This window comes from Borostomias antarcticus (genome assembly GCF_949987555.1).
Source record: "Borostomias antarcticus genome assembly, chromosome: 9".
NCBI lineage: Eukaryota > Metazoa > Chordata > Actinopteri > Stomiiformes > Stomiidae > Borostomias > Borostomias antarcticus.
The window spans coordinates 224030-251738 of record NC_140242.1 but is presented as its reverse complement, the minus strand read 5'-3'; the positions used below and the strand labels follow the sequence as shown (position 1 = coordinate 251738).

Below are 27709 nucleotides of genomic sequence, written 5' to 3'. Positions count from 1 at the left end.
TTGGAAATTCAGAGCACTGTGGTCTGGGAGAACCATGGACGTATTAATAGAACTGAATGAACCCTGGGAGAACCAGTGATGTATTAATAGAACTGAATGAACCCTAACCCTGGGAGAACCATGGACGTATTAATAGAACTGAATGAACCCTAACCCTGGGAGAACCAGTGATGTATTAATAGAACTGAATTAACCCTAACCCTGGGAGAACCAGTGATGTATTAATAGAACTGAATGAACCCTAACCCTGGGAGAACCAGTGATGTATTAATAGAACTGAATTAACCCTAACCCTGGGAGAACCAGTGATGTATTAATAGAACTGAATGAACCCTAACCCTGGGAGAACCAGTGATGTATTAATAGAACTGAATTAACCCTAACCCTGGGAGAACCAGTGATGTATTAATAGAACTGAATGAACCCTAACCCTGGGAGAACCATGGACGTATTAATAGAACTGAATGAACCCTAACCCTGGGAGACCCAGTGATGTATTAATAGAACTGAATTAACCCTAACCCTGGGAGAACCAGTGATGTATTAATAGAACTGAATTAACCCTAATATAATATAATATAATATATAATATAACCCTGGGAGAACTCAGAGAGCGCCCTGGTGCTCCGACTGAAAAGACGGTTTGTCAGAGCGAACCGAGCTGATTCTCAGAGTGCATTTACGAATGCACCCTAGGTAACACCGCTGACACACCCACAAAACCTAGCCTACCTCAAAGCCTACTGTTTTATTTTATTTAACCTTTATTTAATCAGGCAAGTCATTGAACAAATTCTTATTTACAATGGTGGCCTGGACACTGAACTGCATCTCATTGAACACCGTTCCCCGTTCCACACCATTTCGAGGAAACATATCGTTCAACTCAAAAAGGGTAGCAAAACGGTGCACACCGTTTTCAGATTGAACTCACCCCTGGGTTGCCAAGTTACCATAACGATGCCTCTTTCTCTACCGGGAACTGTAGTTCACTAATGGCATAGTTGGCCAATCGGAAGTCCGAGGAGTATGACTGATTCACTACAATACCCAGCAGCACATCTTTGTTAGCAGTACCTGTTCACACAACGAGGCTACTCTTGAGTTCGCCTGAACGTTTCTGTTTGTAACGTTAGATGTCAGCCAGTGTTTCATATTATTTATGAAACATTATATTTAACGTTAGTTTCTAGCTAGTTGATAGATAACGTTAACGTTACTATAACTTTTTGATGACATTGTTAAACGTTAATTGATACCGTCGTGTTTGACAAAAATATGACAAGAAATAATATTGATCTCTTTCGCTGGAGAAGATCCGCCCAGAGTGAAACAGCAGCTAAGAAGGTACAAACCCTGGTTATGAGCCTTATTATGTTATATTACCATCTGCCTTGAGCGTAACGTGAACACTGTCACGTTTGAATTAGATTATAAGATATCCTATATTATTCAAAAATGTTCTATTTATTAATTAATGCACACTGATCAAAAGAGACAACAAAAACAACAACAATCAAATGAATGCATGTGATAGCTTCACTTTCTAGACATTGGAATTAAGTCCCCCTGGAGAGATTCAGATTTTATTGACTGTCAAAGAATGAGAAATATACATTTCTGATCTGTGTACAGTAAGACTTTGGGATGCAATTTCTCCAAAACTACACTGTAGACGCCAAATATCATTGCAAGGTAGCTCTACCTCTACCTCTAGGTCCTGAAAAGTCAGATATATCTGCATATTGGGGAGAAGTCCTGAATTAATATACAAGTGCCATTCGGATGAGTTATCAATAATTCAGATTTTATTGTCTACCAAATATGATACAAAAATACATTTCCAATAGATGTTTCCTTCAATATGGGCCACATTCATTTATAGTAGGCTAGTTCATTATTCTTAGAGAGTGTGTGTGTGTGTGTGTGTGTGTGAGAGAGAGAGAGACGGGCTCGGAGTGGAGACATATGGAGTGCGTGACAAGTAGCGCTGCGTCTAGGATACTTTCCGAAAGAAATACATGTTTTTCATCTGTATTATAGCTGGATTTATCTGGCCCAATGTTTGATTAGCAATACCATTGCGAGGGAAAAGTTGTAACGAGGTTAACAAATTATATTTCCGAGACGGATTCATCGACATGTCCTAATACGTGTAATAGACGCGCACTCGTCTTTTGAATTGAACGTGGAAGAAAAATGTGCGGCTCATTTGACCGTGGAGAAAGAAAGTGCGGCTTGACCGCAGTCCCCTAACCTACTGCCTTCTTATCCGGAAAATAGAGTGGTGCCCCAGAATGCAGCCAGGCCGTTTGATTTATTTGTCTTACTAATAGCCCTACAGGCTAATATAATATAATATAATCATCATCATCATCATATTATAATGGCTTTTGTGAAATACTCTGCAGTGTTTGAATCCCTGTTATTCTGAAATAAATCTGCTGAATTTGAGAATTTGCTAACCTTTCTAACCTGCAGAATTGGTTGGGTGTTCTTTATAATTTTACAGCAACCTATTGACTACTGACTGACTGCGAACCTATGACCATATAATGATGAAGGCAGAGGTGTCAAAATATCTCACATCCCTATAGACTCTTTGCTCAAAAACTCTGTTTTTTGCTCATTCTTCACAGGTGCAGTTGCATAATGGTGAAATAGAGCAATGGATGAAGGTGAGAACCCATTATTTCATCTCTTATTCTGTGTCTGTGTGTGTGTCTGTGTATTTGTGTCTCTGTGTGGAAGGAGGTCCGTGGACTATATTGACATTTGTACATGAAAACCATTATAATGTCCTTATCCTTAGAGAGTGGAAATGGCTTCTGAGTTTGCTGTGTCAGAAGTTTTCTCCTTAAAGAGACACCGCTCAGGGATCAGCAGTCAGACAATGGTGCTGGAGAAGACAGAGCAGTTACAGGACCATGACGAAGCCTACTCTGAAGGTAGGTCACACACACAAAACACACACTGCCATGGGGAAAAACCAAACATGTACTTGTCCTCACTGCTGGTGGGTTAGGGTTAGGGTTAGGGTTGTCCTCACTGCTGGTGGGTTAGGGTTAGGGTTAGGGTTGTCCTCACTGCTGGTGGGTTAGGGTTAGGGTTGTCCTCACTGCTGGTGGGTTAGGGTTAGGGTTAGGGTTAGGGTTGTCCTCACTGCTGGTGGGTTAGGGTTAGGGTTGTCCTCACTGCTGGTGGGTTAGGGTTAGGGTTAGGGTTGTCCTCACTGCTGGTGACACTTGTTCTTATTGAAGGTTTTACTGATGATGACTGGGATGTAGTCATTTCACTTACTCTAGATAAATGTACTTATTGTAAGTTGCATTGGATAAAACACAAATGACTAAAACATAGATGTTATGTAAATGTAAAGGGTTAGGGTTAGGGTTAGGGTTAGGGTTAGGGTTAAGGGTTGGGTTAGGGTTAGGGTTAGGGTTAGGGTTAACCCAGGACTAAAGTGGTATAAGTTACTGAAAAATTGACTTTCATGGACAATGTCTTCTGCAGCCCAGGCTCTGTTGAGTGACTGGATGAACAGGAAGTTGCGCCTGGAGCTGGAGATGGAGGAGGAGGACAACGACCTGATTGGCCCTGCTGAGAGGAGCAGTCCTGTAGCCCCTCCCCCCGCTCAGCCTGTCCACCTAAACCACAGTAACTTTGACGGTATGATGGCCTGGACAGTTAGATGAGTTAACCCTGACCCTAACCCTGAGTTAACCCTGACCCTAACCCTAACCCTAACCCACAGTAACTTTGACGGTATGATGGCCTGGACAGTTAGATGAGTTAACCCTGACCCTAACCCTAACCCTAACCCTGACCCTAAACCACAGTAACTTTGACGGTATGATGGCCTGCACAGTTAGATGAGTTAACCCTGACCCTAACCCTGAGTTAACCCTGACCCTAACCCTAACCCTAACCCTGACCCTAACCCTGACCCTAACCCTAACCCTAAACCACAGTAACTTTGAAGGTATGATGGCCTGCACAGTTAGATGAGTTAACCCTGACCCTAACCCATATATGAAGTGCACAGTTAGATGAGTTAACCCTTCTTCTCCTTCTTCTTCTTCTTCTTCTAACCCTAACCCATATAATGAAGCGCACAGTTAGATGAGTTAACCCTTTTTCTCCTTCTCCTTCTACTTCTACTTCTTCTTCTTCTTCTTCTTCTTCTTCTTTTTCTTCTTCTTCTTCTTCTTCTTCTTCTTCTTCTTCTTCTTCTTCTTCGTTTGGGTAAGCTGTTAGTCCTCTCCCCCCAGGCTCAGGACCGAAGGGCTATCCTTTTGCCACCCTGAGCCTGGGTGAGGGGTCACCTGGGCTATATATCTGGGCACACCTCCAGGAGCCATGTCACCGTTTCGTCATCCAAAACCGTCAGGCCATGTTCCGTTGGGTGTCCAGTATGTCGGACAGTCCTGGATGATGTGGTCTGCGGTTTGTTCCTCAGCGCCACACTCGCACGCCGCACAGGATACCAAGCCCCATCTGTGCATCGATGATTGGAGGCGTCTGACGCCGGTCCGGAGGCGATTAACCCTCACCCACGCCGGTCTGGGTAAGTCCATCCCGGGAGGGGAAGGACCGGCTGCCAGGATGAAATCATGGAGTCTGGAGGTGTTCTCCTCCCACTCCACACGCCAGGTGTGGTCCACCCATCCTGCCTCGCTGATGTTAAGGTCTCTGCATTGCTGCAGGAGATCCCGCTCGTCAGGCACAGAAGGGTGTCTGGACTTGAGACGCCGGGGAGGCTCTGCTGTTGCAGTGAGCCTGTTGTGGAGCAGGTGGTCAGGCTCCACGGCCCGGAAGGCGAGGCGTGCTGTGGTTCCTGTGTGGCGGAGGCCAGCGGGCTAGAGGCCTGCAAGGATGGGAAGGTTGTCCACAGGAGTGGGACGCAGGCATCCTGTCACATGTGCAAGGCTTGGTTGATAGGCGGGTCGATGAGGCGGGTGTGAGTGCTGCGACACCAGACCGGTCAATATTCCCTGGTGGAGTAGACCAGGGCTACTGTACGTCTGCTGTATGTTTTTGCGCCGGCACCCCAGTCTGATTGGACCAGTCTCCTCATCAACGCCACACAAGCTGTTAACGTCTTGCACAGTGACTCGAGGTGTCGGCGGAACGTGAGTGACCTGTCCAATGTCACGCCGAAATAGGTTGATTCGGCGCTGTATGGCAGGAGTGTACCGTCGATGTGCACTCGGAGCTCATGTTTGGCTTCCTTGCTGTTAACCCTGAACTAACCCTGACCTAACCCTGACCTAACCCATTACATGCATAGTTAGATGAGTCCACTTGGTCCAGAGAACGAGGTTAGATGCAGGGTTCTCATAGACTAGAGTTAGAGAGTGAGTTATGCAGACTAATTTAAACCCATTTCTAGAGTTCAACTTGTCTCGTTCTCCCTGGCACTCTCTCTCTACCTTTCTCTCTCTCTCTGACTCGCACTTAATCACACACACACACAAACACACACACACACACACATCACACACACAGACCTGTACTCCCACCTGACTGAGGAGGAGGAGAGCTATGCGGTCAGCAGCTTCCTGCAGGACCTAATGGAACGGGAAGTGTTGGATTCTGGGACAGTGGAGGACCTAACGTTGGACTCTGAACGGGAGATGAAGAGAGGCAGAGACCCCAGAGTCACCATGGAGGAGCGACATAGACAGGTGTGTGACTAGAACGAGATGCAGAAGCAGGGTTAGACAATGTTTTATCTCCCCATAGTTACCCGAGGCAGTTTACATGCAATAAGGGCCAAACGGAACTGTTAACGGCGCTGAATACAACAGCTGGAGCCTTCATATGCTTCCTGGTCTTTTTAAAGGCTGGGGTTTTAGTGAGGATTTTACTTCTGCTTTTACTACTTTTATTTCTATTATGTTTCTATTGTGTTTGTCTACTGTCTGTGTGGATGACTCTACTGCAGACCAAACCTACCCACGGGTACTAATAAAGTCTACTGAGCTCAGCTGAACTAATTGATGCTGTGGCAGGTGCGTGCCACCAGGGCCCAGCGGGACGCAGAGAGGGAGAGGCAGCGGAGGGAGAAGGAGTGGCAGAGGGAGGTCAGAGAGGAGGCGCAGCGGAGGGAGCAGGAGGAGGAGCGCGAGAGGAGGAGGCGGGCGCGGCAGCAGGAGGACATGGTGCAGCAGGAGGCGGCGCGGCTACGGCGCCAGATGGTGGAGAGGAGGAGCCTGGAGCAGCAGGCCAGACAGAGGTATGATTTCTGGGGGTAACCAGGGGCTCAGCTAACCTGAAGCGCTTCTCATAACCATCTGGGAACTCTTCATTGGAAACTGTTTGGAAAAAGGGCAGGCACTTTAAAAAATACTGGGAGGTGATTGGATTAATTGTCTATCACTGTCTATCATGCTCTAACTTCAACCGCTCCTCGCTATCGTCACACCTAAACCCACCCAGCTTAGCTGTTTGTATTCCAAATTTCTCAGAACCAACGCTGATTGGAGAGATTGTTTTCTGATCTGGCACAAGCGAATCTCTGTGGAGAGTATCCAGACTGATTTGCAAGAGAAACAGAATGTGAGCTCGTGAAATCAGGATGGTCTCACAAGGCTAGGGTTCAGCTCCGCAGCATACTGTATTGCGACAATCACATTTTTTCACCCACACTTACAAAGTTGTGGTCGGTCTGCTGCCGACCTGTCACAGCATACAGGGCTGAGTATTTCCTAGCCGAGTGCTGGGTGAGAGCTGGGTGAGAGCTGGGTGAGAGCTGGGTGAGAGCTGGGTGAGAGCTGGGTGAGAGCTGGGTGAGAGCTGGGTGAGAGCTGGGTGAGAGCTGGGTGAGAGCTGGGTGAGAGCTGGGTGAGAGCTGGGTGAGAGCTGGGTGAGAGCTGGGTGAGTGCTGGGTGAGAGCTGGGTGAGAGCTGGGTGAGAGCTGGGTGAGAGCTGGGTGAGTGCTGGGTGAGAGCTGGGTGAGAGCTGGGTGAGAGCTGGGTGAGAGCTGGGTGAGAGCTGGGTGAGAGCTGGGTGAGAGCTGGGTGAGAGCTGGGTGAGAGCTGGGTGAGAGCTGGGTGAGAGCTGGGTGAGAGCTGGGTGGGCCTGACAGGTGTGTTCCACAGGGAGAGGCAGAGACTGGACAGGAAGAAGTCAGCCAAGACCCCCCTGGTGCCAGACTCAGGCCTCCCACTGACCAGAACCCCTCAGCAGCAGGACGGAGACAGACTGCACAGACAACAACAGGCAGAGGCCAGGGGTCAGATGCTCGACCTGAAGGTTTGTACAACGTAAAGATCTGTGTGTGTGTCTGTGTGTGTCTGACTCTGTGTAAGAGTCTGTGTGTGTGTGTGTGTCATTCATTGTCATTGTCTTAACCCTGTGTGTGTGTGTGTGTATTGTGTGTGTCAGTGTCTGCAGAGGCACTTCTCTGGCTGGTATTCAGTGTTGCTGGAGAGGAAGGTGTGCATGGGCAAGGCTGCGGCGCTCTCTGATTGGAGGAGGCAGCTGGGGGCGTGGCGAGCCTGGCGGGCGCTGGTGTGGGCGGGACGGGAGCAGCGGGAGGCGGAGAGAACGGAGGAGGAGCTACGAGTGGAAAACAGGCAAGAACCAAGTGGACCCGGTCTTGGTACCACCCTGAGATAGCAGCAGAACCGCAGAGACACATCTTCACTGACTCACTCATCAGAACCGCAGAGACACATCAGAACCACAGAGACACATCTTCACTGACTCACTCATCAGAACCACAGAGACACATCTTCACTGACTCACTCATCAGAACCACAGAGACACATCTTCACTGACTCACTCATCAGAACCGCAGAGACACATCTTCACTGACTTAAAATAGTTTGCAAACGTTTGCAAAGGAAAGTGAAAGTGAGGTTGAGGGCTGAGGCTCCAGCCAAAGGCAAAAGTGCCTGTTTGGCAATATTTCAGATGTAAACCCAATGCTAATAGGTAACGTGATAACATTAATGAGGCAATCTGTACATTCCAGAGCCTGTCTTTCTCTCCTTACTCTTGTGATGTCATGAGAGAAGTCTGACACTGCTGGTCTCTGTGCTGCCCGCCAGCGACTCTCTCTGCCTGTGCTCGGAGGGAGCGAGTGAGGGGAGGGAGCAGCAGACAATTTAAATCAGTTGATAATTGTAGCGTTTGTTCTTCACTGCGACAGCCCTACTCCATTCTTGTGGTGTGCATTCACGGCCTACTGCACAGTCTTCTCCCCTCACTCACTCAGAGCACCCCCTCCCCTTTTTTTTTCTTTTTTTTTTGTAAACACAAACACATTTGTAGGGCCTGATAGGCTCCGCCCATCAATTCAAAAAGGTTGTGAGCATGTCTCAGTAACTAAAAACAGTCTAACTGTTCAGTTCCGTTCTGTTCAAGTAGCAAAGAACAGCACTGAGGACGGCCTTGTGTCTGAAACGTCCGCTGTCTGTCTGCCTGTGCGCTATGAGAAAGTATTAAAGTATCCTAACATTGGACATACTTGTGAGTGCTGGTTCTTTTCTACTTAAACAGGCTCTGCCCATCAGCCAGACACAAGGTAATGGGTAGTGTAGTGTACGAGGGGTCAGGGCTTGCTGTAATGTTGTTATCCCCACAGACACTGCCAGGTGGCGACAGAGAGTGACCGCAGGCGGTTGCTGAGGCGATGCCTGAATGATTGGCGGCTGTGGTGTCGGACAGAGAGGGAACGACGGGAGATTCTGGCACAACAGGAGGATGTTCGCCGCAAGATGGCCGCCCTGATCAAAACCGCAGCATCCAAGAAAGTCATGACCCCGGTCCCTCTGGCCAATGAGCCAATCATGGTCCAGCCTGAGGCAGCTGACCAATCAGAGACCACTGATCAGGTGAGTGACAATTCATGTTTCCTCCCCCACAGTCAGTTTGAAGGACAAACACCCAAGGGTTGTGAGAATCAGAAGTCATGAATTAAACATTATTCATTCCATTTATCTGCTATGGTAAAAAAAATTACAAAACAGTAAATGACATTTCATTTAATTTCAAACCTTTATTTATACTCGTAAAGCACTGAGATTTCGATGAAAATGTGAAAATTGTGAAAATATGAAATTGTTGTGATGTGAAATTTCATCATTGGTAGCGCCGGAATCCCGGTGACACCAATCATTAACGACTTTCGTGATCAGGCGTTCCCACCCAACCTGACCCTGCCCACCTGACCTGGGCTAGCGTCTCATTTGCTGCTATGACCTGTCACTCATTCAATTTTTACCCCTAGACCCGCCCTCAGACCACCAGCTTGGGCGGTGAAGTGGCGCAGACTCTATTATGTAGTAGTAGAGATTCAATGTAATATTTGCGTCTGGAGAGAGACAATACATCTCACTTCTCTACTCCTCCATACTTCCTGTTTCACTAGCAAGGTCACCAGTGGTCCCAGCCTGTAGCCCCCGCCCCCCCCTCTCTTGCCTGTCAGGGTGTTGGACCCTCAGGACCCGAAGCCCCGCCCACCCTGGCCTGGCAGGTGATGCGGTGCCACGCGGCACCAGGTAGCGGAGAGCTCGGCAGGGCGCGAGAGAACGGGGAGGAAGCTGGTGGCTGCGGCGCGCCCCGGAGGCGGAGTGCGGAGTTGCGGGGCGGCAGGTTCGAACACCGGCACGCCAGCCAGCAGCAGGTCATCAAGGAGCAGAGGAGGCTTCTCCACGAGCAGCAGGAGCACATTGCACAGCTGCAGGAGGAGAAGAGCATGATGGGATTGAAGCAGGAGGCCCAGAGAGCCGCCCAAATTCTTCAGCCCCCTTCACAAGGCCTGACCTCTGACCCCAAGGAAACAAGGTAAACCCACTTTGTCCCCCACGGGACCTGAAGTGAGGGCTGTTTGTGTGAAGGTGTGCCACCGTACTCAGGGGTCTCATCAATGCAGTACTATGCAATACTATACAGGACATACAGGGTTAGGGTTAGCAATACTATACAGGACATACAGGGTTAGGGTTAGCAATACTATACAGGACATACAGGGTAAGGGTTAGCAATACTATACAGGACATACAGGGTTAGGGTTAGCAATACTATACAGGACATACAGGGTTAGGGTTAGCAATACTATACAGGACATACAGGGTTAGGGTTAGCAATACTATACAGGACATACAGGGTTAGGGTTAGCAATACTATACAGGACATACAGGGTTAGGGTTAGCAATACTATACAGGACATACAGGGTTAGGGTTAGCAATACTATACAGGACATACAGACCGGTGACAAATTAAAGGAAAAAACAACATAAATGTCTTAGTAAGATGTTGGGCCCACAAGCTGCCAAAACAGCTTCAGTGCGCCTTGGCATGGATCCTACAACCTCGGGAACTCTACTAGAGGGATGGCACGCCATTCTTCCAAACGATATTCCCTCATTTGGTGTTTTGATGATGGTGGTTTAGCCTGGGTCCAGACATTCCAATTCACCGAACTCCAACGAAGTTGACTGGTTCTTGGTCTTGGTGTTGCTACATGAAACAGCTGTTTCTCGGAGTAACAAATGATCTGTCCAATGAGTGCTGCGGGTTGCAATGATTAGCCAATGAGCACCTAGGCGGGACTAACGCCGTTGTCAAGCTGTTGTCGAGCGTTGTCAAGCCGTGCGTTGGGACAATACCACCTCTGCTAAGGGGAACCTCTGGATGGAGGTGAATTCCTAGCGAGTGGATATTTTCTGACGTGTGGGTGATGTTTGTCTGTTCCAGGGCTGGCAGCATCCCCAGGGGGAACACCGTCTGCCAGACAGCTCCTAGAAAACCATCTGCCTGTCACCCCCGTCCTCATCCCTGCATCACGGGTTAGTCATCCAATTCCTCTCACTCTCACTGACACACACAAACATATACACACACAAACACACTCACAAACAAACAGATGTCAATTCCAAATGGCTGGCCACACGCAGTCTGATCAGAGTCTATTATCATAATGATAAAAAGAAGAGACTGTTAATTTTGAGCCTGGGGTGAGTTCAGCCCCGACAAAATGATGCAAAACGTTTATTGAAACCGTAACTGTGATGCATTGAACACCCTGTGCGTATGTACCAGATACGGCTTGATTTATATATCAGTCTGCTGATTGAGTAACACAACGAGAGAAAACCTACCTCAAGGTCCATTGTACACCGTTCTGCCGTTCCACCCGGAAACTGTAGCAAAACAGTGTACACCGTTTTCAGACTGAACTCACCCCTGGTGTATAGAGCTGTAGCCAGGGGCGGGGTGGCCATCGGGAGCACCGGGGGTTTTCCCGGTGGCCTGGCACGCTAACTGGCCTGGCCTGCAGGCGAGAAGTACCCCCCGCGAAAAGTAAAAATGATCTGCCAGCACCCCCCCCCCCCAACCCCCCCGTCAACAAATCGCCCTACAATCAGAATTGCCTGTCAGCACAATCGGAAAGCCCGCTCATTGCACGTTTACAAAACGAAACTGAAAGTGTTCCATCTCACCGCGCCGGCGCGTCGCAAGATCACTGGTCTGACCCGGTTTAAAAAGTGTCCTGACTGGGGCTACATTTCCCGGCTGAATGATTTCCCCAGTCCGGCCCTGGCTGTAGTCATAGATGCAGAGGAATAGAACAAGAGCTTTACTCTTCGTTCCACTCAACTGTTCCAACTGCTGTGCATGATGGGAGGAACAGGAACAGACACACAAACACACACACACGCACGCACACACACTCATACTCATACTTACCCTTCCTGCCTCAAAAGAGCACTCACTCCAATGTATATGGCCAGCTCCCTCCCTTGATCTCCTCTCGTCTTCCTCCACACAGCCATGGAGGAGCGGGCAGGCCAGCGCGCCCAGCGCAGGAGAGACACAGCCATGGAGGAGCGGGCAGGCCAGCGCGCCCAGCGCAGGAGAGACCTGGAGGAGCTGAAGAGAAGGAAGGAGGAGGAGAAACTGGTGAGAGGTGGAGCGTTTAGGCGAGTCAGTAGGGGGTGTGGTGCTCCCTGGTGTATCCACAGAAAGATGGCTAGGTTGTATGAGGGTGTTTTGGGACGTCTATTAAGTTAGGACGTTATTTAATCATAGGGGCGTGGGGGGAAGGGGGCGGGGTCCTCTGAGGACAGTCAGGAAGTGGTACAGTCGTGTGAAATGATGAAAAGTCTTTTCCAGGCTCAGTTGAAGGCGGCAGAGGAGAAGAGACAGAGGGAGGAGGAGGAGGAGAAACTTCGAGCGATGGAGAGGAGGAGAGAAGAGAGGAGGCAGGAGAGAGAGGTGAAGAACACTTCTACACTTCTGTGGGACAGCCTGGAGATGCAGGGTGGCGGTGGCTCAGGAGGTAGAGCGAGTCATTCAGTGGTCGCAGGGTCGGCGGTTCGAATCCCGGCTCCTCCTGTCCACATGTCCTTGGGCAAGACACTGAACTCCAAATTGTTCCAAATGAGCAGGCTAGCACCTTGCATGGCAGCTGCTGCCATTGTTGTGTGAATGGGTGAATGAGAGGCCTTCATTGTGAAGCGCTTTGGATAAAAACTCTAGTGCTCCATTCACCATTAACCTTGACAGCAATATGGGTAATGAGGTGGGATACAGATGTCATTTCCTGAGAGGATGATGCAAGGCCTCACAGCACAACTACACCCTTGTGACAACTTTTTGTGCTGCACCTGAAAGTCTGTGCGCCTTTGCGTTTGTTTTGTGTGTGTGTGTGTGTGTGTGTGTGTGTGTGTGTGTGTGTGTGGTTCAGAGGGACCAGGAGCGACGGAGGCGTTTGGAGAGGGAACAGCAGCTCCAGACTCTGGCCCAGCAGCACTTCCGCCGAACCCTGTTACTACGCCGAGGTCTGGCGCCATGGAAACGCCTGCTCAACCTCCGTCAAGACAACGCACAGGTAGCAACTTCCCAGCGATTTTGTCTCCCGAGACCCGGAGAATATTTTGATTGCTAGTTTAATATCAGATTTTTCATTCTTTTTTATATAAATCCCTGCATCTTTTTTTCCAGCTGGCCGGGCTCCATCACGGGCGCTTTCTCCTGAGGCGGTGCGTCCTGTCCTGGCAGCTGGTAGCAAGAGAGGCCCTGGCTCAGAAACGGGCCTCTGCAGACCGACTGCAGCGGATCTTCCTACTGCGCAGGAGCTGGTGCAGCTGGAGGAGAGTATGTGCCGCAATTTTGACATTCTAATATGCTTCTTCTTAATATGCACGTTCCATAAGGGTTTATAAGCACAATTTAACATGGCCACCACTCAAGGTCAATGCAACGCATTCGTGAGTCTACACGTAATGCTACCTGACTCATATGTCCAGATAAGCCACTGTGTCTTGGTCTACTTACTTCACCACCTAAAGGGAAATACATGGGACACATTTGTCGAGAACTATCAAAAGAACAGCTGTATGTCTGGCCATCATAAGACTAGCTGGACCTGGCCTGGTTTTAACACATATGCACTTTCCTCTTCAGTTACTCTGTAGCACTCACACAGACACTGACATACACACACACTCTGTAGCACTCACACTAACACACACACACTCTGTAGCACTCACACTGACACACACTCTGTAGCACTCACACTGACACACACTCTGTAGCACTCACACTAACACACACACACACACTCTGTAGCACTCACACCAACACACACACACACTCTGTAGCACTCACACTAACACACACTCTGTAGCACTCACAGACACTGACACACATTCAAAGACAATTTTAAATCAGCGACGATAACTCAGACAGCTGTGTATAGCTAGTACTACTGTGTACTGTGTATTATGCATTGATGTAATGTAGATGAGGTTTCTTTGTATTTATTGTATATAATGCCTTTTAACATACTCATTTGGTAAGGCCCATACAGTATATGGTAGGCCTAACTACTAGGCCCTGGTCTAACATCTTCCTGCTCTACTAGGCGGCCGATACACAGATGAAACCTATTTGCTATTAGAGATTCTGTGTGGTGATTGGCCCTTGCCCCCCTATATAACTATATAACTGTCTGTCAGAAATGTGACTTTTATGCTGATGAAGGCTTAAGGCCGAAATGTTCATTCCTGCCCATGAAAGTTTTGTAGAGCATCGTCTATCTGGTGAGCGCTGGTGCTTTCCTTCATTTGTTATAGCTGCCATCGACCTGCTGTACCGTGTGTGTGTGTTCCAGGGTTACGGTTAGGGTTTAGGGACCAGTGTGTGTGTGTGTGTGTGTGTGTGTGTTCCAGCTGAGGGACCAGTGTGTGTGTGTGTGTGTGTGTGTTCCAGCTGAGGGACCAGTGTGTGTGTGTGTGTGTGTGTTCCAGCTGAGGGACCAGTGTGTGTGTGTGTGTTCCAGCTGAGGGACCAGTGTGTGTGTGTGTGTGTTCCAGCTGAGGGACCAGTGTGTGTGTGTGTGTTCCAGCTGAGGGACCAGTGTGTGTGTGTGTGTGTGTGTGTGTGTGTGTGTTCCAGCTGAGGGACCTGTGTGTGTGTGTGTGTGTGTGTGTGTTCCAGCTGAGGGACCAGTGTGTGTGTGTGTGTGTTCCAGCTGAGGGACCTGTGTGTGTGTGTGTGTGTTCCAGCTGAGGGACCAGTGTGTGTGTGTGTGTGTGTTCCAGCTGAGGGACCAGTGTGGAATCCTGGAGGGGCGGGCCAAACGTTTCCAGCGCACGCGCTCGCTGAGACGGGTTCTGACCGCATTGCTGGACCATGTGACCCGGGAGAGGCTGGAGGAGGTGGACCGGCGGAGGCGGGCGCAGGAGCACCGCGACAGGTCAGCCAGGGACCTGAACATCGGTCTCAGGTGTAGTCAGCCAGGGACCTGAACATCGGTCTCAGGTGTAGTCAGCCAGGGACCTGAACATTACTCACAGGTGTAGTCAGCCAGGGACCTGAACATTAGTCACAGGTGTAGTCAGCCAGGGACCTGAACATTAGTCACAGGTGTAGTCAGCCAGGGACCTGAACATTAGTCTCAGGTGTAGTCAGCCAGGGACCTGAACATTAGTCTCAGGTGTAGTCAGCCAGGGACCTGAACATTAGTCACAGGTGTAGTCAGACAGGGACCTGAACATTAGTCACAGGTGTAGTCAGCCAGGGACCTGAACATTAGTCACAGGTGTAGTCAGACAGGGACCTGAACATTGGTCACAGGTGTACAGTCAGCCAGGGACCTGAACATTAGTCACAGGTGTACAGTCAACTGGGTTGTTACCATGTGAAGGGTGTTATCTGCTCAGCCAGGTGAGAATGCGGTGTTTGGTGAATGGCATCAGCTTCTTCTTACAATACAATCTATTCAAATCAAATCAAACTTTATTTATATTGTGCATTTCATGCAAAAAGTCAACACAATGCTCTTTACAGAGAGAACGGGGATGGACGTACTGATCTTACCGCTCACAGTTCACCCATTTGAGCCAATATAGGAAAGTGTATTAATTCTTCCCTGACCTCTTTACAAGGCGATAAAGCTCCTATTCTAACACCTTTATAAAGCCTCCCTCTGTAACCTTTATTACTGAGGTAAGTTGTGTCTTTGTCTCACCACACTGAGCTCTTTAATATTGAAGCATTTGGAGACAAGGACGAGGCCGACTAAATACACTACAATATCCATTATTCTAAATCTGTCCTTCCTTAGTGGCCAATGGTCACCATGACATTCCCCTAATGTTAATGCAATCAGCGGTTTTATTTTAACAATAACTTCCGCTAGATGGCTTTATAAACAAATGTCTAAAACGAATGTCCAGAGCCATATAAGGCACGGGGGGAGGAGCCATATAAGGCACAGGGGGAGGAGCCATATAAGGCACAGGGGGAGGAGCCATATAAGGCACAGGGGGAGGAGCAAAGGCTCGGGCCAGCTATTGACAACACAGGCAGAAATGCTGGAATAACAACAGGCGACTGGTTGGGGTGAGCCATTGAAGTAGCACGCTATGGCCCAGTGAAATAATCGGATATCAGGCGGTTTTAACTAGTTTTGACAATTAATAAAATCACTGATTGTAGTATCACTGATGGAAGTATTGTTTGTCCACTTCTATCCGTGTGTCCTTCCCTTTATCCGTCCTCTGTGTTTGTGTCTGTCTGTCTGTCCAAGACGAGCGCTGCGGAGTTGTTTCCTGGCCTGGCGGCGGTGGCCATGGCTACAGTGTGAGGAGCGCCAGCGGGAGGAGAGGCGGGAGAAGCTCAGACGCCGCGTGGCCGAGGTCCTTCCTGACTTCTGCTCCTCCCCCTAACCCTCCCCCCCAGAGAGCCCCTGGGAACGCTCCTCCCCCCGGAGAGCCCCTGGGAACGCTCCTCCCCCCCGGAGAGCCCCTGGGAACGCTCCTCCCCCCCGGAGAGCCCCCGGGAACGCTCCTCCCCCCCGGAGAGCCCCTGGGAACGCTCCTCCCCCCCAGAGAGCCCCTGGGAACGCCCTCCACCCTGACTGACAGTGCCCCACACATCATATAAACACACATACCGAGATATATTCACATACGTCAGGAAACACAACACAAACCTTCATACGCAATAACACAAAACCACAAGCTGGATTTCTTGATGCAGGCAACCCCAGCAGTGTTCATTCATTTATTTGCCAGAGCAGAAAAACAACAACAAAATGTTTTGGAACAAATTGGAAAACACTGGACAGCAGTCGTATACTGTCTATCAGTTGTTCTTTGCCTTTAAAAATATATATATTTGTGACAAAACCTGAGACAATAAAGCATTATGTTTATGTTGGGTGTTCCTTTATATGAGTGTTGCCATAACAAAGGTTGAAGTTGGAAGTGTCATTCTGAGGAGGAAGAGGCGCTGTGACCAGTCTGGAGGTGGATGGACTCATGCTGCCATCTGGTGGTGAAAACCAGAACAGCAACTACAGTTGAAAAAAACAACAACATCCAATCCTTTCACCACAGTCCAGCCAGTGTTCTTATGGAGGTCTACACTAATATACAATCTTAAGGGCTACACCAAGTCAGTCACGGTACAGTCCGGGTACAGGCTGTTGTCTCCCATGGTCATGAACTCCGCCCAGTTGGCACAGAAACCGCGAGAGTACACCCCTGTGTCAACGGCCAGACCCCGGACCAGGCTGCTGCGCGCGGTCTTGTCTCGCAGGACGATGCGCGCCTCTCGCTCGGTCACGTTGTAGCTGACGTTCACCGTCTGCAGCACAAGCAGGTGGAGCAACGCGCCCGTCACCACGCTGCTGTACCACGCACAGGTGAAGCACAGAGCAGAGCTGGAATGAACACACACACTCACACACTTTAGATTACTGGAAGCACAAGACACAGAAACACATACTCTGAAGAGGATATTTAAAAGCAAACCAAGCTGTATTGTGCTGGAGAGAAGTGCAAAGCTGTCCATTAACCAGGACACATACCCATTGCATGGAAGGAACTAGGTCGCTGGAAGAGCGCAAACCTCCTCCCATGATGCATGTCTCACAACTCAAATCAGGTTCTCATTGAAAAGCAGTCGGTACTTGGAAGTTCCTGTGGGGATTATTGAAGTTCAACTACCACTGCCTCTGCAGGAGAAGACCACACCAAGGCCAGCCAGTCTGTATGAATACTTCCCATGGCTGAATGAAACATGATGCATGTCGTCGGTATGTACGGATGTTGAGCGGATGTTGTACGGATGTTGTACGGATGTTGAACGGCAGTGGAGTGGGCTTTTATAGTTTTCGACTGCTCTGAAACTACTCTGCAGAAAGCGCAAGATGCTGATTGTAGCTGGTAGTCATAGCTAACCCTAACCCTCAGCTACTGCTACTCCAACAACATGCGAAAACCCCAGTCCCATCCCTGTGTCTCTAGCACCCCCAACATGGGGAGCAGGCTTCGTTCACATGGGGAGCAGGCTTCGTTCACATGGGGAGCAGGCTTCGTTCACATGGGGAGCAGGCTTCGTTCACATGGGGAGCAGGCTTCGTTCACATGGGGAGCAGGCTTCGTTCACATGGGGAGCAGGCTTCGCTTTTGACTTAATTTGTGGATCCGCCCCGTCATTCGGATTTGCTCTGAAAATGTAATGGGTTCTTCCTTGGCCCATCTACACTCCTCCGCCGACTTTCATGAAAATTGGTCTGGTAGTTTTTGAGTAATCCTGCTTACTAAAAGAATCACTCACTCACTCAACACACGCCACCGTTACTCACTCAACACACGCCACCGTTACTCACTCACTCAACACACGCCACCGTTACTCACTCACTCAACACACGCCACCGTCACTCACTCAACACACGCCACCGTTACTCACTCAACACACGCCACCGTTACTCACTCAACACACGCCACCGTTACTCACTCACTCAACACACGCCACCGTTACTCACTCAACACACGCCACCGTTACTCACTCAACACACGCCACCGTTACTCACTCAACACGCCACCGTTACTCACTCAACACACGCCACCGTTACTCACTCAACACACGCCACCATTACTCACTCAACACACACCACCGTTACTCACTCACTCAACACGCGCCACCGTTACTCACTCAACACACGCCACCATTACTCACTCAACACACACCACCGTTACTCACTCACTCAACACGCGCCACCGTTACTCACTCAACACACGCCACCGTTACTCACTCAACACACGCCACCGTTACTCACTCAACACACGCCACCGTTACTCACTCACTCAACACACGCCACCGTTACTCACTCAACACACGCCACCGTTACTCACTCAACACACGCCACCGTTACTCACTCAACACACGCCACCGTTACTCACTCAACACACACCACCGTTACTCACTCACTCAACACACGCCACCGTCACTCACTCAACACACGCCACCGTTACTCACTCAACACACGCCACCGTTACTCACTCAACACACGCCACCGTTACTCACTCAACACACGCCACCGTTACTCACTCAACACACGCCACCGTTACTCACTCACTCAACACACGCCACCGTTACTCACTCAACACACGCCACCATTACTCACTCAACACACGCCACCGTTACTCACTCACTCAACACACGCCACCGTTACTCACTCAACACACGCCACCATTACTCACTCAACACACGCCACCGTTACTCACTCACTCAACACACGCCACCGTTACTCACTCAACACACGCCACCATTACTCACTCAACACACGCCACCGTTACTCACTCAACACACGCCACCATTACTCACTCAACACACGCCACCGTTACTCACTCAACACACGCCACCGTTACTCACTCAACACACGCCACCATTACTCACTCAACACACGCCACCTTTACTCACTCAACACACGCCACCGTTACTCACTCACTCAACACACGCCACCGTTACTCACTCAACACACGCCACCGTTACTCACTCAACACACGCCACCGTTACTCACTCAACACACGCCACCGTTACTCACTCAACACACGCCACCATTACTCACTCAACACACGCCACCGTCACTCACTCAACACACGCCACCGTTACTCACTCAACACACGCCACCGTCACTCACTCAACACACACCACCGTTACTCACTCAACACACGCCACCGTTACTCACTCAACACACGCCACCGTTACTCACTCAACACACGCCACCGTTACTCACTCAACACACGCCACCGTTACTCACTCAACACACGCCACCGTTACTCACTCAACACACGCCACCGTCACTCACTCAACACACGCCACCGAAAACATTACTGTCCGCCCAGCCTGCCACAAAATGGACACATTGACCCAACACAGTAAGCAGCAGTAAGCTCAGTGGAGAGCAGCAGTAAGCTCAGTGGAGGATGTTCTGCTCTGTGAGGTTCTTTGTGTATTTGTGCGTACCGTACGTGCGAGTACCTGTACTGGTTGTAGACCCCGGGGCAGTAGAACAGGGCGGTTAGGAGGTTCTGTTGTGGACACACACTCTGTAGCACCAGGCTGACCCCGTACACAGAGGTCAACAGGAAGAGGAGGAGCGTCAGCAGGAAGCTACGATGATTGGCCTGTCCCACACAGCTGTTTATCCTTTACAACACACACACACACACGCACACACACACACAAACAAAACACTACTAAGAACCTGGGGTTACAACACACACACACACACAGACAAACAAAACTACGAAGAACCTGGGGTTACAACACACACACACACACACAGTAGCAGTGCTGTAGATGGTGATGGCGAAGGACGGGTGTTTATCGGTACCCACCAGACACAGTGGTGATCCAGCCGCAACACGCAGACCCCGCAGATCCGACAGTGCCCCGCCCTGGGGGGCTGCATCACCCTACAGACAGAACACCAGTTCCTCCGCCCACCCCCCCTCTGCTCCGCCCCCTCCTCCTCCGGGTGCTCTGCCCATCCTGCCCGATTGGCTATCACCACCTCCCGCTGCTCCCAGTCGAAGCCAGGCTCCCCACCGGTCAGAGGGCTGTGATAGGTCACTGTGCTGTGGACGCGCTGCGGCCGTACGTAGCCGGGCCCTCTCTTGGTGTGGGCGAGGGCGGCCAGGGTGAGGAGCACCCCCAGGGTCACGGCCCCCAGCTGGGGTGCTCCCACCACCCCGTCGTCGCCCCCCCGGGCGTAGACCTCGGTGAGGAAGAGGTAGTACAAGTAGGCCAGGGAGAACAGCGCCAGGCTGAAGAAGAAGCGTGTGCGGCCCTTCTTGCGGTGGGTGACGTAGTAGTACCAGAGGACCAGGGCGGGCAACGCCATCAGGACCGCGGCGCCCAGCAGGAGGTTCAGGGCCGCCAGGCGCAGGAGGGCAGGGAGCAGGACCAGGGGCGGGACTGTGGTCAGGTCGACCCTCCGGGCACCGCCCCCCCACGGCCAGGGGATGCGGACGCGGTCTGTCACCACGGTAACAATTCGGGAGAGAAAATCCGACTTCTGGGCTTCCCTCTTCAGCCATCTGTGGGACGACAAACCGTTATTTCAACGAGCTATCAGAAGAAGCGCAATAGTGTCATGAGTGTTTCAACACTGATCTCAATGTCCTTGGCACTTCAACTCACAGCCGCAATAGTTCACCACACACACACACACTTGTATACAAATATGTCAGCTAGTTTTCATGTTACACACCCTTGTTTAAAATTAGCATTTGGGCTAGTGGCTAGAGTTCTGGCAAGTAGTAGTACACTGGCTTTTCCTACATTAAATGCAATTATTGTAAGTCACTTTGGATAAAAGCGTCAGCTAAATGTAATGTAACTCGGACTGCTATAATATCAAAGGATTAGCAGTGGCAAATATCCCATACTAGTGTTTAAGTGTTATCTATCACCCTAATGTAAATGTTATGTATCACAGCACATTATCACAAGGAGGTGAACTGGTTGCCCTGCTTGGCGTCCCTCACCTGTCACATACCTCGTCCAGGTCCTCACAATCACAGCAGCACGCCGCCACATGACTCCGCCCCCCCCTCCCGTCCACATACTCAAAACAACACAGCGGATCCTCCTCCTCAGGCACCTTATTGGCTGATTTGAATCGCTTCTTCATGACAAGCACCCTGTCAGCCTATCAGTGACACCACACAGTAGCGTGGAAGATGCTGAGTCTCCTGGAATTCAGCAGGGGGTTTAGGTTAGTAGTGTAGAGTGTGTGTGTGTGTGTGAGAGTGTGTGTGTGTGAGTGTGTGACAGAGAGGAGGGAGAGAGGGAGTTCTACAATCTCGAGACTAACTGTAGAATACTCCAAACAACGATATCTGTCACACTCCTCAGCAAAACATCTGTCCATTGCAGATTGCATTTCTTTTTTTTCAGCTGACAAACCATTCTCTTCTGTAGCATCAGGGTTTAGATCTTAAGTCGTGCTGAAACTGTCAAGAGAAATGGTGAGGAGTCTTCTAAAGAACATCTGCCAGCTATCAAAGAGGGGCTGAAGCTTTCTGGTTCTGGCAGCATAGATACAGAGCTGAGCCTGAAGGGAAAAGTGAGCACACGTCCCTCTCAGTAGAAAACTCCCATTAGAAGTAACTGGATAGGCTTTTCCTGAAAGTTGATATTGTTGCCTGAAGGACAACAGTCACCACCTGACTGCTTATTTGACCACTTTTGTAGTCTTCAGTATATTTATTTACATCGGATAAAAATGTGCACTCTTGTAAGGTCGAAAACTTGGAAACTGTAGCTGTATGTTCGACTTCCTTGTAATAATAGGCTGCTCTAAACCTGGTCACGTAAACCTCCGATTTCTCACACACGTTATCTGAGCACAACATGACTATCCTAAATGAACCTGCCAGCCTTTTCCATGTGCCCTACCTGCCAGCCTTTTCCATGTGCCCTACCTGCCAGCCTTTTCCATGTGCCCTACCTGCCAGCCTTTTCCATGTGCCCTACCTGCCAGATAAGAAATCCATCGAGATCGACCGACGCAACTAGAATGTTCTCGCTCGGTTCTTCTCCTAACGCAGCTCGGGTTCCCTCGGGTTCCCTCGGGTTCCCTCGGGTTCCCTCCGCCCGGGTGCTTGCGGCTCTTCTTCTTCTTCCTTGGGTTTATGGCGGATCGCAAACCGCTTAAAGGTGCATACCGCCATCTACTGTACTGTACTGTGTGTAGCATCATGCCATCATCCTAGTGCTTACAGCCGTGTGTCACCCAACCGTGTTCCTAGACACCACCCAGCTATGTCCACCATAAGCATATTACATGGATGTAGAAATTGACCACCCTAATATTGCCCCCCTCCCTCGGGCTGCACAATTCCACCACAACACATTCAACATCACAGGGGAGGGCACCTCCCTATAGGCTAACCCATCTTTCAGAAAAGTATTCCACTGCAGAACGTGAAGCACCATCAGTAAGATTTCAACCCTCCCCATGATCCACTGGTTTATTCAACAGAACATGTATCTGTTCCGCTTTAACCTCCGTCACCGCAAGGAATCTTTCAGCTGCCTCCACAATGGCCTTGATCTTATCGTTCTTCCTATACGCTGCGCTGCAAGATTCATGACATGACAGATGAAGGCCACAAAATCCACTTTGATCACTACCAGTGTGTCAGCGCCAACACTACATTTGTGGGAACACACACTATGCGCTGGGGCCGCCTGACCGGCACAGGACCAACACTCCAGCACTCTCAGTCACACCACTAGGAGGCCTGCTGCTCGGCCCCGCCCCCCTAACCTGCTGCTCGGCCCCGCCCCCCTAACCTGCTGCTCGGCCCCGCCCCCTAACCTGCTGCTCGGCCCCGCCCCCCTAACCTGCTGCTCGGCCCCGCCCCCCTAACCTGCTGCTCGGCCCCGCCCCCTAACCTGCTGCTCGGCCCCGCCCCCCTAACCTGCTGCTCGGCCCCGCCCCCCTAACCTGCTGCTCGGCCCCCCCCCCTAACCTGCTGCTCGGCCCCGCCCCCCTAACCTGCTGCTCGGCCCCGCCCCCCTAACCTGCTGCTCGGCCCCGCCCCCTAATCTGCTGCTCGGCCCCGCCCCCCTAACCTGCTGCTCGGCCCCGCCCCCCTAACCTGCTGCTCGGCCCCGCCCCCCTAACCTGCTGCTCGGCCCCGCCCCCCTAACCTGCTGCTCGGCCCCGCCCCCCTAACCTGCTGCTCGGCCCCGCCCCCCTAACCTGCTGCTCGGCCCCGCCCCCCTAACCTGCTGCTCGGCCCCGCCCCCCTAACCTGCTGCTCGGCCCCGCCCCCCTAACCTGCTGCTCGGCCCCGCCCCCTAACCTGCTGCTCGGCCCCGCCCCCCTCAACGTCTTCAGTGCCTCCACATACGATACCCCTGTCACCACCTTGACCCGCTGGACCTCCCTGTCACCACCTTGACCCGCTGGACCTCCCTGTCACCACCTTGACCCGCTGGACCTCCCTGTCACCACCTTGACCCGCTGGACCTCCCTGTCACCACCTTGACCCGCTGGCCTCCCTGGCTTCAATCTGCGCCACACGTCTTTGAAATCGAGAGTTTAACATGTTTCTTAATGATTTTTCGCGGTGCCCACCCACATCCATTGTATGACCTAAACGGTGGTAGAGCAATTATCAGACTTTCTCAAAAGTACTAGTTTTGTCAACGTTTTGATCTGAACCATTGTATATGATCATAAGTAACCTTAAAACAGGGCTAAACATGATTTTTCCCTTTACTACTCCTTTAATTTAAATAAATACTTAACTTGTATTTTTATTTTCCAAGCATTGTTTCAGCCTGTACGTACCCCCTTGCCCTGTAAAGACTCAGCCTGTACGTACCCCCTTGCCCTGTAAAGACTTCTTTCAGTTTGATAGCGATGTTCACAACTTCAATACATGTCAAGTAGTTACCTGTCCCATTGTACTGCACTGGGCTGTCAGTCTCTATTAGATTCAGGGGGGCTCAGTTATGGAACAATATTAATCACATTGTATCTCAGTCAAACTCTCTCAATCATTTAAACACAGACAGAGAATGAATGTATCTGATGAATGTATCTGATGAACTAAATGGTGGGAAGAGAGAGAGAAGAGGAGAGAGAGACAGAGAGAGAGGGAGAGAGAGAGAAGAGGAGAGAGACAGAGAGAGAGGGAGAGAGAGAGAAGAGGAGAGAGAGACAGAGAGAGAGGGAGAGAGAGAGAAGAGGAGAGAGAGACAGAGAGAGAGGGAGAGAGAGAGAAGAGAGAGGGGGGCAGGTAACACTTTCTGTTTAAGGAGATGTCTCTCTGTTGTAGTTAGCAGCTCTCCAACTATGGGCTTCACCAGTACCGAGAGAGAGAGAGAGAGAGAGGGAGGAGAAGAGAGAGAACGGGGGATAATAACAATTCCTGTTTGAGGAGACGTATCTCTGTCATAGTTTCTAGTCATGAGCTCCTCCAGTAACATGCGAGCTGTTCCCAGGATCCCCGTGCTTCTGGTGTCTCTCTCCGCTCTCCTTCATGGATGTTCCTCCTCTTCAACTGAGGAATGCTCTGGGATGGGCGTCCGTAAGTTGGTGCCTCTTCTCCAGTTTTCTTTTTCAGTCAGTATATCTCGGCAAGTTATTTGCTCATGTTCTCTGTGTCATTCTGTCCGCATGTACTGTAGGCGACCTTTTGAGCTGATGTTTTTGAATCATGACCATTGACGTTCACTTCTGAATGTGTACAGTATATGTCTAAGGTTTTTTCTGTTATTTTCTTCTTCATGTAAGCTAAAAAGGGATTGTTTATATAATATAGCTTACGACAATGAGTGCTTTGCACAGGGTAGTTCCTGTGTCCCTGACAGTTGAAATTCCTGCATGCACAGACTTGTCACCGAGCAGGAACAAGCAACATTAGAGCCAAGCCTCCATCTGCCTGTACCTAGGGCTATCTGTCTTCCAAACCCCATGACAACTATAAACAGGTTATTAACCTTGGAAATGAATGTAGAAATATTTGCCTTGTCTTTTTCCTCATTCTTAAAGGGGCATAGTCATGCTTGTTCTTAAAGGGGCATAGTCATGCTTGTTTCAGTTCATATTATTCTGATTAAATGCTTAAATTCTGTGTGTAGGCCTTTAAAAAAAAAAGTAGTCAGTGTAGCTGTTTCCCTACACGGGAGATGGAATCATGGAAATCGCGTACCAACTTCAAGGCAAACACGTCCCAATGACTTGATCACTGGACTTGTTTGCCCTTTGAAGTTTTTCCACGATTTAACATTATTAGCACTTGCGTATTGAGTAGCCACCCTGTTCTGATTACTGATTAGTTTTAGAGAGACCTTGAACAGCATCAGTTACAAAAACAAATGGGATGCTGCATGGATTTTAGCACAGTATCTATAAACTTAACGCTTGACTTCATTTGACATTGATACTGTACAGTACAGTATGTGTTGTGTATCCTTAACAAGGAACCCTGTTTGATGAAACCTCTGCTTCTGCAGGTCTGCATTCCCTCAGGCCGATGAGCAACTGTAGCTTAAACAGTAAGCAGAAAGAGGTGGTCCAGGGTCCCACTACCATTCTTTTCATCCCCGTCATATATCTGATAGCCTTCAGCATTGGGCTCCCGGCCAACCTGCTGGCATTCTGGGTCCTTCTGTTCCGCACCAAGAAGCTCTCTTCTACCATCCTCCTCATCAACCTCACCACCTGCGACCTCATGCTACTGCTGGTTCTGCCTTTCCGCATCGTCTACCACTTCCAGGGCAACAACTGGAGCTTCGGCGAACCATTCTGCCGCGTGGTAACGGCCCTGTTCTATGGGAACATGTACGGCTCGGTGATGTGCCTGGCGCTAGTGGCCTTGGACCGCTATGTGGCAGTGGTGCACCCGCTCCATGCTAGGATGCTACGAAGTCATCGCATGTCCTTCTATATGAGCCTGGGGGTGTGTGCTGGAATGATAGCTGCTATGCTACCATTGCTAATCTCGCGCCAGTCCTATAAGCTGGACGATCCTAATATCACCACCTGCCATGATGTTCTACCTAGAGAGGATCAGGACAATTATTTCTTACCGTACTTCTCTAGCCTTTTCGTAATTTGCTTCTTGCTGCCTTTCCTGGTCATCCTGTGCTGCTACGCTGCTGTGGTGCACACCCTGGTGGCCGGAGGCCATCGTTACGCACATGCAGTGAGAGTTACTGTGCTGGTTCTAGTGGTGTTCATAGCTGGTTTCCTGCCTAGTAACGTCCTCCTCCTGCTGCACTACTCTGAATCATACCTGACTGACCAACAGGATGATCGGTACGTACCCTACATGGTCAGTCTAGCCATCAGCACCCTCAGCAGCAGCATAGACCCGTTCATCTTCTACTACGTCTCCGACGACTTCAGGGAAAAGGTCAGGAGGGCCCTGTGCTGTCGGGATGAAGAGGCAAGCTCCACCTCAGGGAACCAGGCCTTCTTCATCCCCAAGAACAACCATGTCAACAGTGACGCTGCTGTCGAAGTTTAGTGAGAAAGTGACGTCGTCTTCGGAGGGAGAGAAAGCATGAAGACTAAACTGTTCTAGATGAATCTTTTGTGCCTTCAGACATGGACCTGACTCAAACACGGTTGTTTTATGTTCCTGTCTCTACTTGCTCTTACTGTATGCTCTTTACGTGAGACTACCTTAGATATATATCTACTGACTCCTGTTCAAGCAGCTGTGGGTTGTGATTGCGCACATGCTGTCTTTGGAGAGAGGTGGGGCACCGTCTGGAAATGTTTGTATAGCTATTGCTCAAAGATGCAGCTTCAGTCAGTACAGTATTACTGTGTCTTGCAAATGTTTAATACTCCACTATGCACATAACATTAAAATCCAAAGGTATATACTGTATAGTAGTGTAACATGGTTTCTCTATACTCATGCAGATCACATGCTGCTAACAAAAACATGTTCATTTTCAAAAACAAGATCAAGTTTGGGTTACTGAGTGTTGACAGGATGTTTGAAAGACCAAGACATGTTTATCTAAACAGGTCTGAATTAAGTGTACACAAAGCTAAACACATTAAAGTTTGTTTTTGAAAGAACCATGAACAATCAATTCCAAGGCAACTGATTTTTTTTTTTTTAATTCTCTGGACCCAGGTGTACTAACCCTAACCCAGGTGGGTGTACTTCAGGGGCTCGCTCAGGGTGAGGGTTTTACTATTAGACAACACGGAGGCTCTCTCTCTTATTCTCTCTCTGACTGTGCTGAAAAAGCAACAGTCATGGATTAATAAAGCGTTTCTGAAAGCAGCTTTACGTATCTATATATGCCTACTGTACTGTAACCGAGCTGAATTGGTTAAACTCACTCCTGGGTATAAATACCGCCCACCAACACCATCAACTCAGTTTTTTGTGTGATGTAGCTGTAACC

General features: G+C 49.8%; 3 protein-coding genes across 3 annotated transcripts; 2 read left to right on the top strand and 1 right to left on the bottom strand.

Moving 5' to 3' along the window:
• The first annotated feature begins 1184 nt into the window (after positions 1-1184).
• ccdc191 (coiled-coil domain containing 191) lies at positions 1185-16676 on the top strand. Its single transcript, XM_084443697.1, has 17 exons — positions 1185-1347; positions 2640-2678; positions 2813-2948; positions 3514-3669; positions 5509-5687; positions 6015-6238; positions 7104-7257; positions 7390-7580; positions 8594-8843; positions 9380-9795; positions 10709-10800; positions 11784-11914; positions 12128-12229; positions 12702-12845; positions 12959-13111; positions 14560-14714; positions 16050-16676. The coding sequence occupies exons 1-17, from the start codon at positions 1279-1281 to the stop codon at positions 16186-16188; spliced, it is 2730 nt and encodes a 909-aa protein (XP_084299823.1). The 5' UTR covers positions 1185-1278; the 3' UTR covers positions 16189-16676.
• Positions 16677-16909: 233 nt separating this feature from the next.
• Positions 16910-21449, bottom strand: zdhhc23b (zDHHC palmitoyltransferase 23b; the record flags this gene model as incomplete). Its single annotated transcript, XM_084443477.1, has 4 exons — positions 16910-17186; positions 19793-19960; positions 20152-20853; positions 21304-21449. The coding sequence occupies 4 exons, from the start codon at positions 21447-21449 to the stop codon at positions 16910-16912; spliced, it is 1293 nt and encodes a 430-aa protein (XP_084299603.1).
• A 3312-nt stretch (positions 21450-24761) lies between these two features.
• On the top strand, positions 24762-26808 carry LOC311313353 (proteinase-activated receptor 4-like; the record flags this gene model as incomplete). The annotated part of the gene is made up of 2 exons (XM_084443476.1): positions 24762-24864; positions 25793-26808. The coding sequence occupies 2 exons, from the start codon at positions 24762-24764 to the stop codon at positions 26806-26808; spliced, it is 1119 nt and encodes a 372-aa protein (XP_084299602.1).
• Between the last annotated feature and the right edge of the window lie 901 nt (positions 26809-27709).

Bases quoted from the DNA above. Each gene is read 5' to 3' on its own strand.
- ccdc191 (XM_084443697.1), top strand. From the start codon at position 1,279: ATGACAAGAAATAATATTGATCTCTTTCGCTGGAGAAGATCCGCCCAG. The intron at 1,348-2,639 runs GTACAAACCCTG...CATTCTTCACAG, and splicing joins GTGAAACAGCAGCTAAGAAG to GTGCAGTTGCATAATGGTGA. The intron at 12,230-12,701 runs GTGAAGAACACT...TGTGTGGTTCAG, and splicing joins AGAGGAGGCAGGAGAGAGAG to AGGGACCAGGAGCGACGGAG.